Source organism: Dipodomys ordii, unplaced genomic scaffold, assembly GCF_000151885.1.
Source record: "Dipodomys ordii isolate 6190 unplaced genomic scaffold, Dord_2.0 Scaffold97, whole genome shotgun sequence".
NCBI classification, from domain to species: Eukaryota; Metazoa; Chordata; class Mammalia; order Rodentia; family Heteromyidae; genus Dipodomys; species Dipodomys ordii.
The window spans coordinates 6593437-6609605 of record NW_012267313.1 but is presented as its reverse complement, the minus strand read 5'-3'; the positions used below and the strand labels follow the sequence as shown (position 1 = coordinate 6609605).

Genomic DNA, 16169 nt, shown 5'->3' with positions numbered 1-16169 from the left:
ATGTTCTGCCTGGGTATTGACTGATTATTATGAAATTATTAATATGGAAAGTATCTTTATTGCCACATCTCTGACTGATTTTGTATTGCATTAGCAGAGTTGAATGGTTGGACCAGAAACTAGTGTCTCTCTGATATAACAGAACACAGTTACTATCTGACTGATTTTGCATTGCATTAGCAGAGTTGAATGGTTGGAACAGAGACTAGTGTCTCTCTGATATAACAGAACACAGTTACTATCTGGCTCTTGACCAAGCAATCACTCTTGCACCAGAACTAATAAATAATTCTAGCCAAATATTGTCAAAGTATTACAAGTATATTCCAAGTGTGAAAAAGAAAAATGCTTGAAGTTTAAACTATAAAAATAATAATTGACTAGTTCCCAGGAGAAGATGGCAGATTAAACACTTCCTTCACGTGACCCTATGAATAAGAAAAGTCAGAATAACAAAGCTAAAATTATATTTTAAAGAAAGGCAAAAGAGAGAAAGAAGTGATAGGACATCTGAAAAGCAAAAAGAAACAGAAAAGCCACAACAACAAGCAGAAAACAGCCTGTAACTTCAGGCTTGGCTCCCTAGGTGGAGGGGAACCCAAAGCAGCAATCACAAAGCAAGCCAGGCAGCCCTGGTGACAAAAGATTGACTGTCCTAGTCATAGGCTGTGTCAACTCTTATAAACCTTAAGGCCAGTAGGGATATCCATTGTAATTGTGAATCCTCTTGTATGGGGTGCCAGTACCAGAGAAGAGACTCACTGAGTTGTTTGCATACCTTGGAGTGCTATGGCCAGGTGCCATCTTGAGATGGGACTCATTGTTCAAAGCTGAGCTACTACTCTGTGGTGCTGAAAACAAGGAACAATTACAACTCAGAGGACACCATGCCTCAGTGCCCAAGAAGATGATCACAAGAGGAAGGCAAAAGGGTGTGGGAAGATAGGACATGGTTTGAGCGAGGAGTTTAAGCAGCAGCAAGCACAGAGAATGGAGCACATGGTGGCCAGTAGCCCAGCCTTCTGAGGTGAGTAACAAGGTCCACTGCCTGACAATTACAGAAACCAGAGCTCGTCCCTTGAGCCAAGGCCATGGGGTCACTCAGTCCCTGGAGTTGTCTCCCTATTGTGTGTGCCTAGCAAGACTGAGAGAGCTGAATCCGGTTGGCCACACAGCTAGGTTTTCCCAGTTCTACCCTTCTTCAGTTCTACCCTTACTGCTGGTCAAAGTCTGCAAGCATTGCAACTGGCAGGTAGAATATGCCATTCCCTTCTCTCTCCTCCTCGGGGGCAGATGTCAGTGCTCTGTTTCCTGTACTCTCTGACAGAGTTGAGAGACATCTCTAGCTGTAGACACTTGCTGTACAAATTGGGGTACTTCTGAGTGAATGGGAATTTTCCAGCTCAAGGGTGCAAACTTCAGTGAAACAAGCAGATGCTCCTGGAATACAAAGAAGGGAAACTTCTACAGCGAATACATCCCTGAAGCTGTCTGGATCCCTCACTTAGCACTACCCCAAGTAACAGGACGTAAATACTCCCAGATGACACAGACAGGAGCCTCTCCAATTCTTTGTCATTTCTTTTTCTTTGTCATTTTTTCAAACATGTTTTTACTAGATTTTGTTATTGCTTTTACTTTATTTTACTTCAGAATTTATGTTCTAATTTTATTTCTCTGTTTTTTCTTTATTTTGCAATCAGGTTTTTAAATTTTACTTTACTCCCCCAGTTTCCCATAGTCTTCTTCATTTTGCTATCTTTCTTTGTATTTTATTTAAATTTACTGCTTCGTTCCCCCCTTATCTCCCTCTTGCTTTCACTCATCATTTGTTGTTAATTTTATCTTCATTAATTTTAACTTCATAGTTCATTATATAGTATTTTTTTTGCCATTATCTGTTCTATGATAGATTAGGAGTTTGCTTGGGATTTTAATTTTGTTTCTGTACTTATTTTGGTATTGTCATTGTTATAATAGATATTTTCTCCTGAGAGGTACTGAGAATTAAGTCCTCAAGAGATGGCTACTCACTAGGAAGATCCCATATAAAACCGGAAGAGCTATCCATTTATATAGATGGGAAAACCTGCAACTTACATACACAAGAAATATGAAAAGGCTAGGCAGCACGACTCCTCTAACAGTTCACAACTACCCAATAACTGGATCCAAACCTACTGAACTTGTTAAAATGCCAGAGAAGGAATTCACATGTCTAACCTTTAAAAATGACTAACAAACTCAAACAGAAATTGAAATAAACAGATAAAAGTAATTCAAACTTGAGTGAGAATAACATGGCAAGAAATTAATCCAACAGAGATTCTGAAAAGCAAATAGCACAGAAAAAAATCCTAAAATTCATATAGAAGCACAAGATTTCTTGATTACTCAAAGCAATCCTGAGCAAAAAGAACAATGCTGAGAGTATCACAAATAGTGATTACAATTATAGAGTCATAGTAAGAAAATCAGCACAGTATCAGCAAGAAAACAGACATACAGACCAATGGAGCAGAACAAACAAACCAGGAATAAACCAGCACAGCTACAGACACATGATGCTCAAAAAAGTTATCAAAAGTCTATATTGGAGAAAGGATAGTGTTTTCAACAGATGGTGCTAGAAAAATCAACTATCTGATATGTAGATGAGTGAAACTGGCTTCCTATCTCTCTCCTTGCACACAAAAAAATCAATTCAAAATGTAGCAAATACCTTAATGTAAGACCTAAAACTTTGAAACTCTTGGAGGATAATGTAGAGAAAATAATTGAAATTTTAGGTGCAATCAATGACTTTCTGGACTTAATAGTTCAGAAATAATAGGAAGCATTAATAAATGAGATTGCATCATGCTAAAATAAATTCTGCACAGAAAAGAAAATAATTGCCCAAGGGAAGAGACAGCCCATAGAGTAGAAGAAAGGCTTCCAGCTATTCATCTAGTAGGTAATAATAGAAAACAGACAGAACTAAAAATTGCTGGGCGTGCATATGTGTAATCTCAGTACTCAAGTGGCCAAGACACAAGGATTTCAAGATGGCCATTCTGCATTATATAGCAAGTTTAGGGTCAGCCTGGGCTACATAGAAATACCTTGTCTAAAGCAATTAGGCAAAATTATACACTAACAAGAATAAATATTTCAATCAATAAGTGGGTAAAAGAATTATGTATTTCATAAAAGAATTACAAATGGTTAAGAAATACATGAAAAATTGTTCAACATCCTTTGTTATCAAGGAAGTACAAATCAAAATTACATATAGATTTTTTTCTCACTATGGTAAGAAGCAATACTATCAAGGAAACACGCCACAGTAAATTCTGGTACAGAGGGTAAAGGAAACCTCTTTATGTACTATGTGTGGGAATGTAAATTAGCCCAGCTTCTATGGAAATCATGATGGAGTTTCCTCACAAACTAAAAGTAAAACTCCCATATAATCCAGCCATGGGTCCCTGGATATCTACTCAAAAGAAGCGAAGGAAACATACAATGAAGATATCTCCACATTCATGTTTATTACAGCTTGATTCAGAATAAGAAAGTTATGGAATGAGCCTGGATGCCCTTTAATGGAGAAGTAGCTAAAGAAAATGCAGTGTAGAGTTACAGTCAATCTACAAAGATACATGACGTTGTGTCAATTGCACTCAAATGGATGAAATGGAGACCATCATGTTAAGCAAAATAAGTCATACTCAAAAAACGTAAAAATTGCATTTTTTCTTATATGTGACCCAGGTTTAAAAAAATATCCATGGAAGTAGAATGAGGACTATTTGAGACAAGGAGAAGGGAGAGGCAGAGAAGGCAGGGTAGGGACGAATATGATCAAAGTACGTTGAAATTAATATAACTAAACCATTAATCTGTATGCAATTATGTGCTAGTAAAAATACAAATAATGTCAGGTGCTGGTGGCTCATGCCTACAATCCTAGCTACTCAGGAGGCTGAGATTTCAGGATCATGGTTCAAAGCCAGCCCAGGCACAAAAGTCCGAGCGAGACTCTTATCTCCAAGTAACCATTCAAAAACTAGAAGTGGTACTGTGGTTCAAGTGGGAGAGCACTAGCCTTGATTACAAAGAGGTTCAGGGACAGCGTCCAGGCCCTGAGTTCAAGCCCCACAATGGACAAAAAAAAAGTACAAATATGGAGTGCTTCTTATTCACTAGTCATAGACCGGTATTTAATTTGAAATGGAGAAAGGTACACTTATAACAAAGTCTATTATAACTGCATGCTTTTAATACTCACTTCCAGTAGACATAAGCTCTCCTTTTTAAATCTCAAATGGGCAGTCCATTAGTAGTATGATAATTTTGTCAAAATGTCAAATTTTGATGGCATATTCATATTTTCTGTAGCACAAAGTTTGTATATGAATGCAGATAATATTTATAGATATTAAGAGACTTATTATTAATTTATATTTTTAATGTTTTTTGGTAATACTAAGGCTTGAATGCAGGGTGAGGCACTTGCTAGACAAGGGCACTAACACTTGAAGCCATACCCCAGTTCTTTTTTTTAGTAATTTTTTTGATAAAGTCTCATATTTGCCTGGATCTGGCCTTGGAACATGATCCTCCTATGTTTCCCACATAGCTGAAAATATGGATATATACCACCATAACTGTCTTTTTAACTGAAATGGGGTCTTATGTTTTGCTAGTGCTGGCCTCCAACTTCAATACTCTTGTTTTCTGTCTCCTAACTAGCTAGGATTATAAGTGGACACCACTGTGTCTAACAATATTTGTTTATTTATACTTCACTCATTTAGAGATGGGAACCTTGAGTTTTATCAAACCTATGATCTTACTACTATAGGCTTCTGAGTAGCTAGATTATAACTGTGCTCAGATTTCATTGCTGATAATTTTTAACATGATGGGATACTCATTATTAATATGACTTTAGATGTTTTGTAATATTTATTGAAGTCTGTAAAATAGTAAATATTCCTTTGCCATGTTAAGAATTCATGGGTTATTTGGTAACTGGCTTAATGCAGGTTCACTCAGCTTAAGGTGCTCTTTTTGTAGGACTGTCGTTACTCTGAATTAACTGTGTAACAATGTGATAAGTACTTAGGAAACTGGTATATGTACCTGTTTGTGTGAAATTATTTTTTTAAGCTAAGCAAAGAATACTGGGCTGGGAAGATGGCTCAGTGGTAGAGTGCTTGCCTTTCATGCCTGAGGCCCTGTGTTCGATTCCTCAGCACCACATAAGCAAAAAGAAAAAAGCCAGAAGTGACACTGTGGCTCGAGTGGTAGAGTGCAAAGAATACTACTGATGAGACCATTTTCAGACTTGGTTGCCAGTTTTGGGGAAACAACAACAACAACAACACAGCCAAGTAAAAGGCATGTTCACTTCTCATTTGTCTATCAGGTACCAAACATAGAAAAGAGGGGCCAACAGAAAACAGCAAGAGAAAGCAAACCAGAGGCCAACACACACACCCAAACCATGCAGTGTACCATTGTCTCCCATACTTGTTGCAGAAGAGGGGGTGTTGCAACTCAACAGCCAGTCTGCTGTATTTAAAACAGTCATGTTGTCCCCTGAGAAGAGGAACAGTGTAAGAGTTCATGGTCTGAGGCCTGCTGAGTGTATATGAGTAGTCTTCAATGCTGGCATCAGTTTCGAGATCTTAGCAAAACTAGAACTTATTGTAGGTCTTCTACAGTTTAGTTGATAATGTCATATATATATATATATATATATATATATACACACGCATATGATTCATGAACTTTGATGTTTGTTTCCAGAGTAATTGGGATTTTCAATATTATTTGTACTCAATTTAAAGGTAAAATGAAAATGTAAATTTTTTTGCCTTGGTAATCATGACTAAATTATTCTTATACATTTGCTATCCCATATTCATTAATTAGCTCAAATTAAAGATGCATGTTTAGAGACAAATAAACATTATAAACAAGAAGAATGTTAATCTACAAAGGGTTTGGTGTAAAACATTATTAAATACAAGGTAAGTTGCAATGCGCATGACTTGACAAAGGAAATTACAGGTTGCACAGTTATATTCAGTGGGAAGAGGGGTGTCAATTTTGTGGATATTCATTTAAAACTGAAAAGAAAATATGATGTGGCAAATGCTGACATTTGGCAATATGAAAAGCTTATAAAAAAAGAACTAATGTCATGTTACTTTTACTTTTGGGGCCAGACAAAATCCACAAAATTTCAAAATAACAGTAAACAACAAATTATGTCTGCATATACATTATATAATTATCTCCCTATATATACATAATCTTACAAGAATTGGACCATATGTTCCGATAAATTGAATGCATTTTATAAAACAGTAAAGCACAATATTTGAAATATTTGCTATATGTTATAGCCTAATTATGACTTAATAAAATCTGAAAGTATCTAGAAAGAATACAATTCCCTTTTAAATAAGTACCAGGTATTATGGTATTATTCTCTTTGAAAAGAAAATACAGCAGATATAACTACTTGAATATTTCTAAAATCATTTTTAAGAAAAAAACTTTTAATGAAAAACTGGACTACAACTTTTACAGTTCAAAATAAAACCAAAAAGTATATGTGTGTGTGTGGGGGGGGTGTAAGGGTGCACATATCTGACTACAATTTCTAAATTCTGCAGTATATGTTCAAGGGAAAATACAAAGAGAAAACTTTTAAATGCCCTCAAATGTTGCTTAGGCCTTTCTACTTCCTACTAACATTTCTAGCTATCAAGGAAGAACATGAGTTTCATGAGAACAGTACAACAATTAATAATATACTAGCTATGCATTTCTTGGATATAACACTGATTATGACATAGATAATAAGATACCCATTTTTTAGGAGATTTCTAACATGTGAAATCAGAGGAAACACTGAGAGGTGATTGTGAGCCTTTTAAGGAAGGCACACTTACCTCCTGTCCCATTTGTAGTGACTGACGTGCTGCTGAGACTGGATTTATCCAGTTTGGAGCCACCAGGAGTATCACTACTGCCAACAAGACTGTGAGGACTTGCTAGGTCCTGCATTTCCATAGACCTGTCAAGAGTAAGAAGTGGCAGAGCAAACAATGAAATCTCAGCAGTGATTTCTTCATAAATTAGATGTCTTACTCTCCTTGGCACATGTGTAACCCCACAATAACAATAAAAATCAATCGTTTCTTACCTAGGTAGAAATGCCATTCATAAAAATAGATAAATTAAAAAAGCTTCAACAGCACATGAGATCTCATCATTTGTTTGTGTTTTTTTTATTTTTCATTTCTACAACTATACAATTAAAATAAGGGAAAAAGCAGCCCCTGGCATGTTGGTGGTTTTAATGAGCATGGATGCCCACAGTCCTCTCTGCTACAAAGGCAGGGTAAGGCTGAAAATGTTCAGTTCCTGTAAATGGGTACTGTCTGAGATAGAAATCACTAGTCAGAATGAACCCTTAGCTCAAAACCAGAGCAAAACATCTAGCCAATTCTGTTGACCCAGGTGGCTAAAAGCATGAGCTCATGCCATGCCAGCTCAGCTATAGAACTGTTGACATCCATACTGGAGCGGGGGAGTTTGATATGCACGTTCCAGAGAATGTGCTAGAATTGAGACTCTAAGGAATTTCTCAGTGGCTCAAGGAAGCCTCACCACATTCATGAAAGAAAGGAAACGTGATGTAAACAACAGTTAAAAATTTTTGTCTCCATTGACCTTAATAACAAAAACACTACAGGAAAATTCCAACTGAAAGAAAAACAATATCAAATAAAAACTTAAATCTACAAGAGTAGATGAAGAGTAATATAAATGTAACTATGTTGATAAAATCAAAGATTATCCTTAATTTTCCTCTTAATTCTTGATAGATGGCCTCTTGAAGCAAAATTTTGTATTATATTGTGAAATGTGTAATATGCTATAGAAGTTAAATAAGTAACAACAGTGAAAATGATGGTGACATGAATTCATATTTGGAAAACTTCTTTCCATGTTGCATAGACATTATATTTAACTTGTATAGTAAGTTTAGGGTAAAAAATACCTCTACTATTTTTAATATATATTTTTTGTTATAAAGATACTGTGCAGGGGGGTTCCAGTTACATTAGCAAGGTAATGAGTACATTTCCTATTGAGCATTGTCACCCCTCCTTTGTTTTTCCCCTACCATTTCTTCCCTTCCCACCTCCGCAACTCCTCCCTTCCTCCACCCAGAGTAGTAAAGTTCATTTTCAACATAGTGTCTTGTACATCTCATTGTTACAATGGGTCAACCTGTATCCCTATTTAAGCATTTTGTTATTTCCTTTCCCCTCTCCAAATTAGAAAAATGTATAAACAAGATGCAGGAACCAGAATCAAATACAATGACAACCGGGGTTGTACCATGGGGGAAGAACATACAAAGAAATAAAAAAAAAATCACATAGTGCATTATAAGTACAGCAAGAAAGATAAAACCTCTTGTATTCTTATCTTGGGGTTCATTTCATGTAGCATCATTTTATATGGTCATATGTATATAGCTTTTGACCTTTTCTGCTTGTCCTAGACATAGACTGGTTATTGCAAATAAGGGAAACCATGGGGACCTATGTTTCTTTGGACCTGGCTTACTTCACATATTATAATTTTTTTCCAACAAATGGCATGGTGTCATTCTTTCTAATAGAGGCATAGAATTCCATATATATATATATATATATATGTATATATATATATGTGTGTGTGTGTGTGTGTGTGTGTGTGTGTGTGTATATATATATAAAACATTTTCTTGATACATTCATCTACTGAGGGGCATCTGGGTTGGTTCCATATCTTAACAATGGTAAATAATGCTGTGATAACCATAGTTGTGCTGGTAGCTTTAGTATGGCCTTGTTTGTGATCCTTTGGGTAAATGTCCAAAAGTGGGATTGCTGGGTCATAGGGGAGCTCTATGTGGAGTCTTGAGGAACCTCCATACTGCTTTCCAGAGTGGTTGAAGAATTTTACACTCCCACCAACAATACAGTAGGGTTCTCTTTTGGCCATATCGCCTCCAGCATCTGTTGTTATTAGATTTCTTGATTAAAACCATTCTAACTGGGGTGAGGGGGAATCTCAATATTATTTTGATTTGCATTTCTTTTATGGCTAGAGAAGTTGAGCATTTATTTATGTGTCTACTGGCCATTCTCATTTCCTCCTCAGAGAAATCTTAAGTCTTTAGCCCACTTATTAATCGGGCAGTTAAAAACCTCCACTATTAAATGTTCATATGGAGAATGAAAACAGGTATCACTAAAATAAAACAACCAAAATAAAATACAAAAAAAGTCACGGAAAGAAATTAGGAATAGAGAAAACAAAAAGATGATAAAAATGGAAAATACAAAATAGGATAATGGTTTCACTCCTTGGTAATTACACTAATATCAAGAGACTAAACACTTCATTGTAAAGCTAATAAGTGTCATATTGAATTAGACAGCCAAGACTTAGCTATGCCGGATCTATTAAAAAGTATTTGAAATAAGCCAGGCACCAGTGGCTCACACCTATAATCCTTACTATTCAGGAGGCTGAGATCTGAAGATCGTGGTTTGAAGCCAGCCCAGGCAAGAAACTCCATGAGACTCTTACCTCCAATTAATCCCAGAAGAAGCTGGAGTGGCACTGTGGCTCAAGTGGTAAAGTACTAGCCTTGAGCAAAAGGAGATCAGGGACAGCACCCAGGACAACTTCAAGCCCCAGGACCGGGGGAAAAATAGCATTTGAAATATAAGAAAACGTGCATAGGGAACTGCATTGACATCTAGCTATAGGATTGTTATAGCTGCTAGGACCATTAACAACTCTTGATTTCAAGGACTCATCTTCAACTAAAAGAGTCACTGTACCCAAGACCACATTCTTTTGGGAGCAGCCTTTATCTACTGACTACTCAGGCTGTGAAAATTATGCCCTCTTGCTTCAAAGATCTCCTCTAGGACATCCTGTAAGAGCAGTTGAGAGTCTTGATGTCATAGCAGGTATAGGAGGATAGAACAATGATTCAGTCCAACCTCATTTCTTTCATTCCTTATAAAGGTTTAATATACAACCCAAATAAACACAAATCTCCATCACTGTGTTTGCTTCTTGTGAACCAAATTAGTGGGAAGGATCAATAAGTTGAGGGAAATGATAGAAAATAGTAGGTATAAGAAAGATCTTCAGGATATAGTGTTATCACATAAAATAGGCCTCAGGATAAAGAATATTGACAGAAATGAGAGAAATTAGAAAATGATTTTTAAAAATTCTCTAGATTCTCTAAAACATTCTCTAAATGTACACATGCCTACAGGTACAGCTTCAAAGTACATGCAGCAAAACTGACAGAATTAAAGAAGAATTTCAGAAGAAACAGGCCCATGGCTCACACTTGTAATCCTAGCTACTCGAGTCTAAGATCTGAGGATCACATTTCAAAACCAGCTGGGCAGGAAAGTCTATGACACTCTAATCTCCAATTAACCACCAAAAATTCAGAAGTACAGCTGTGGCTCAAGCAATAGAGTAAAAGCCTTGAGGGGCGGGGGGGAAAGAAGGGCTGGAAAGGTAGCTCTGTGATAGAGTGCTTGCCTTGCATGCATGAGGCCCTGGGTTTGATTCCTCAGCACCACATAAGCAGAATAAAGCTGGAAGTGGCACTGTGGCTCAAGTGGTAGAGCGCTAGCCTTGAGCTGAAGAGCTGAGGGACAGCGCCCAGGCCCAGAGTTCAAACCCCATGACCAACAGCAACAAAAATAAATAAAGAAAAAGAAAAAAAGAGAGCACCCAGGCTCTGAGTTCAAGCCCAAATACTAGTACAAGAGAAAAAAAGGAAGAGGAAAAAAGGAAGAGAAAGAAGATGAGGAGGAAGAGGAAGAGGAAAAAGAGGAGGAAGAGGAGAAAGGGGAGAGGGGGAGAAGGAGGAGGAGGAGGAGAAGGGGGAGAAGGAGAAGGAGGAGAAGGAGAAGACAAAGACAATCAAATTCCTGATCATACCTGAAGGTTTCATAATGTGTTTTACATAGTGCCCCAAAATAGAGAAAACATAAATTAAAAAAATTCAAACTTAACCTCATTAATTACAAGTACCCGCTACTTGAAAATTACATAACACTAACAACCAAATTGCCAACATACTTTATTTTCTGTTGTATATGAAGCATCTACCAAAAGAACTATATACTGGTCTATAAAATAAATGCTCATGTGCTTTTAAATTGAAATTTACAGAGGATGGTATCTGGCTTCAAATGACTTAATTTTTAAAATCAATGTAAGTACAATAAATTAAAAATATCTCCAGTGTTTGAAAATGAAACCTCATGCTTATGAGTAATTTTAACAGTACAAGAAGAATCCACAAGTAAATGTAAATAAAAACACTTAAGAAAAATGATGGTGAAAATACATCAAAATGAAAACTTGTGGTATGTAAATAAACTATTGGTGACGATCTGGTTACTAGAATTAATACTTTTAAATGGCTTTATTAGAAAAGGAGAAAAGTTTTAAAATCTGTCATGTATATCTTCATCTTAAATTAGGAAAAAGAAAGATGAATGAAAAAGAAAGTAAGTTGGAGGAACAATAAGGAGAATAAATAACTTAAATAGAAAAATCCATGAAAACTACTGCACATGTGAAGATGATCACTAGAAATAATAATGATACAAAGAGAATAAGGAAATGTTATGAGCATTATTATGGCAATGAACTCAACAGATAAGACTGGTGAATTTCTTAAAAGATACAGAATAGGATCTAATAAGACATAAAACATATAAATATAAATTACTTACAAAAATTTTCTTTCTAAACTATAAATTTACATCGAACATATACATTAAAAAAGAAAGAAAACACTGAGGCTTTATGGTTTCATAGTGAATGCTAGCAAATACTTCAAGGAAAAGAAGAATCATTTACAAATTCTGTTAGACAAAAGTAGGAGGAATGCTTTTGTACTCTTTCTCTTTTTTTGGTGGTCCTGCAGCTTGAACTGTGGGCCTGGAGTCTGTCCCTGAGCTTCTTTTGCTCAAGGGTTGGCTTCAAACCACAATCTTCAGATCTTAGCCTCCTGAGTAGCTAGAATTACAGACATGAGCCACTGGCACTTAGCACTTGGTACTCTTTTGTAGGAACCAGAATAACTCTGACCCCAAAATTGACAAAAATAATCTTAAAAAGGAAATTATATATATCCATATTACTTTTAAAACAGATGAAAATGAAAAATTAAATATCATATGAAGTCTAGTAAGAAAAAGAAAAAATAATTAGCAAGCACAGTTTATCTGGGGGTGCAATGCTCATTTACTATTCGGAAACCAAACTATTTAAAATATCAACGAAATATTATTTTTATGGATAGAAAAATACAATAGTTATTATCTATCATGACATAAATTCTTGGCCACCTAGAAAAGTATTTTTCCATTATCTGATAAAAATTGTTTTTGGACGTGCTGCAGTTTAAAAAAAATCACACTTAGTGATGAAATACTGAATTCTTTCAGAGTGAAGACAAAGATGTCTGCTTTTTACAAGGCTCTCTTGGCAATCAAAGCACAAGAGAAAAAAAATTATGAAAGAGGTAAAATCTGCCAGGCACCAGTGGCTTATGCTTGTAATACTAGCTTCTCAGGAGGCTGAGATCTGAGATCACAGTTCAAAACCAGTGTGGGCAGGAAAGTTTGTAAGACTCTTATATCCAATTAACTACTAGAAAGCTGAAAGTGGAGTTGTGGCGAAAAGTGATAGAACACTAGACTTGAGCACAAAAGCTCAGGGAGAGTACCCAGACCCTGAATATCCATGCCCCACAACTGCCCCCCCCAAAAAAAGTGGTAAAATCTAAGAGTCAAGAAACATCTTTAATTCGTATGTGACACCATTGCTTTTGTAGAAAATTGAGAAATGTTAGAACTAGTGAATAAACTTGTCAAAATTTAATGTAGAAGGTGTTTATCAATTCTGAATAAAAGATGAACTGAAAACATCTCAACCTTCAGTCAATCCAGTTCAAATACTGAAGTATCGAAATTGTGATTGTGGCTTGAGCTAGAATAAAGGATTGTCATGGTCTAGCTCCTCTTCAACTGAACTCTATCTAGGCTGTTTTGGAATAATCAGACCTTTTTCTTCATTTCTTCTTTCAAAAGAAAGGACCTGTACTTGGGTGATAAACAGAGATACTCTTTGGCTTCTATTTTTCATATAATGTTTAACATGCTATGAATATTCTGTGACATAGGACGTGAGAAAGTGTGACTCCTAGTAGAAAGACAACACAGTAAACAGAAGCAAACATGTGTGATTCAGGTTTAGGAATTAGCAGACATGGATGAATAACCAAGAGGGCAATAGTCTGGAGGCTTTGCCAGCTATTGCCACTGTCTATAAGACGCTCCTGGGAGAAGACCAGCTGAAATTATCTCTTGCACTTTGCTTCATATGTCTTTTACCTTTGTCTATTTTAATTTGCATTATTTGACTTGGATACACCATCACCATGAGACTAAGCTAGTCTGAGTTTTGTGAGTCAGTTTAACCAATCACTAAATCTCAGGGTGGTCTTTGGAAATCCCCATGATAGCTCAACAGATTTCCTCTAAAGTCACTAACTGAAATTTAACACAAGCATACAAACTTTGGAGTTTAAAATACTAAGAATCTACTGAGTACATCAAGCAAAAAGCCTTGTGGACATCAAGAGTGAGGAAAAGTTTTCAGAAATCCTTAGCTGGGTTTTGATAGATTCAAATAAAGGATCCTAGGGGACGCATCTGTTCAGTGCTATCAGTGAAGCTGTTGCAAAAAGTGTCAGGGCTTGTAGCCAATTTGGACCATGATCAAGATGAGTAAGCCAGGAAAATCAGTCAGGAAGGAAAGAACAGAGCCATAGAGGAAGACAGAGGGAAGAGAAAATGGTACTTCTTCAACACAAACAAAAAGTCCCAACAAACAGACAGCCATGTTCCATTCCAGCCCTCTGGAAATCACAGGCAATCATGTGGGTCTTTACAATGTAGTCGGCTTTACTTAAATTTGTCTTAACAGGTTGACAGTTCCTACATCTAAAAGTCCTTGTCACTGTCTGTACAACTCTTCAGGAAGAAAACAAGCTGAGATCAGCTGCTGGATTCTGGCTCATATGTATGTTTTTTACTTTTGCAAGTTTTAATTTGCATTCTTTAACTCTAATAACCCATCACCAAGAGCTTAAGCTATTCTTAGTTTTGTGAGTGATTCAGTGATTCACTAAGTCAATCGCTGAATCTTGGGTGAATACAGATGCATTATTACTAGCAGGAATTAAGAAATGATATATATGTCCTCTTTTGTGAGGTTTGTGATAATTTGAATTGTGAATTCATATTTTAAAACCTAACATATACATGTAGAGAGACATAGAGATACAAATACAGACCCAGATATAGATATATCAAGAAATATTTATGTCTACTCTTTTGTGTGGTTTGTGATCAATTTAATTGTGAAAACTCAAATGTTTTAAAACCCAACATATACATCTAGAGAGAGAGAGAAAGAGAGATACAAACATAGACACAAATACAGATACAGATATAAATTTAGTTTAGGATTCCACAACAGAAAATGATAAATGGGTGTGAATATTTACTGGGCACATAATGTATGTTACATCCTATGACTGGTATCTCATGCATATTGCCTCTTGTAATGTTTAAAATACCACAATGATAGTGATATGTATCTATATATATATCACATCCCATCTTTTCTAGATGCAGAATGGGGGTTGAGAGGGAACAAATGGCATCTCCAAAACCCTATAGAAGAAAGGAGCAGAACCAGAACTTCAGCAATGTTTCTGATGCCAGAACCCAGGGTTATCCTATCACATGCATGGCTCCTGTTCTTAAGTAATTTTTATTCTTTTCCACTATAAAAGTAAAATCAGAAGTGTGCATTTTAAATAATTCTCAAAAAACATTAAAGTTTACAAGAACATCTATCTTAACATCTACACTGCTTGTTATAATATTTGAATTTTGAAGCTCACGTGAGCCTCTTTTCCTCCCAATATTACAACCTTTCTTAAAATATAATTTTATTTTTATTATTAATGAGTTATACAGAGGAGTTGCAATTCTATAAATCAGGTGATGGGTAAAATTCAACTTTTATTTTTGGTTGGTCCAACCACTCATTTGGCCACATGAATACTAGCATCTATCTGGATAATATTAAAAAATGAATTAATCCATAAGCATAATTCCCATTACAAAAAGATTTGTAAGACACATGCAACTAGTTTCCTGAGAGTTTTATGTTTTTCTGTAGATGTAATTTATTTCTAATAATGCAAAATACATCCAAACTCAAGGAAGAGCAATTGGCCAGCCTTACATTTATGGACCTCAGAATCTACTCCAACTCAGAAAACCCTGATTCATTCTGCATAGCTCCTGGTAATGAGTCATGCCTGTGTTTATTTATAGGCTGTCTCCATCAGTTGTTCTTGACCCAAGGAATTCAAAAGCATCTTAGACTTTCCGAGAGAATCTCATGCCAGCTTTTTCTCTTTGCGTGGAGTGCTCTGTGGAGGTGTGGCTCTACCTCTCATGCTTTCAGAGACCATTTCATTTGCATTGTTGCCTTTTGCCATCAGAATGTACATAAAGGCAAGACATCTGGTATTCACTTGTTCCTATTTTCCTTTTCTCTGCCAGACTTTCCTCAATAGTTCTTACCAGAAAAGAGGTAACTATTTCAGGTTCTTCTCATGTAACCAGAATGTAAGGATCCAGTAGAGCAGGGATTGCTTTCTATTCTGTTCACTGCATTTCCTTCTACAACATTTTTAGGGATGCTCATTAGTGAACATGAAAATAGGAATAAAAATGTAGATGAAGGAATCTGAGTTACTTGAGGTCAAATGTAGTCTAGTCTAAGTAAACAGTGCATGAGTATCTATGTTCCTAAGGCAGTTCTAGAAATACAAAGAGTCTTCAAGGAGCTTTTCGAGAGAGGATAGTGACTGGAGGAGATGGGAATTAGTTCTGTGATGCAAATGTGTGTGGTCGTTTTCACCCCACACCCATCTGAGATCTCATATATAAGAGTGTGTGTGTGTGTGT

The 16169-nt window shown here is 36.1% G+C and overlaps 1 protein-coding gene across 6 annotated transcripts in view; it reads right to left on the bottom strand.

Moving 5' to 3' along the window:
* Positions 1-16169, bottom strand: part of Eya4 (EYA transcriptional coactivator and phosphatase 4) — a 198368-nt gene that overhangs the window by 61564 nt on the left and 120635 nt on the right. For 3 of the 6 annotated variants that reach the window (XM_013026795.1, XM_013026796.1, XM_013026797.1), the window contains exons 3-4: positions 6954-7078; positions 5521-5589 (exon numbers count right to left, since the gene is read on the bottom strand). In XM_013026795.1, the coding sequence (XP_012882249.1) occupies positions 5521-5589; positions 6954-7078 (194 nt within the window). The remainder of the gene's footprint in view (positions 1-5520; positions 5590-6953; positions 7079-16169) is intronic. The other 3 variants (XM_013026798.1, XM_013026799.1, XM_013026800.1) reach the window with 1 other exon arrangement.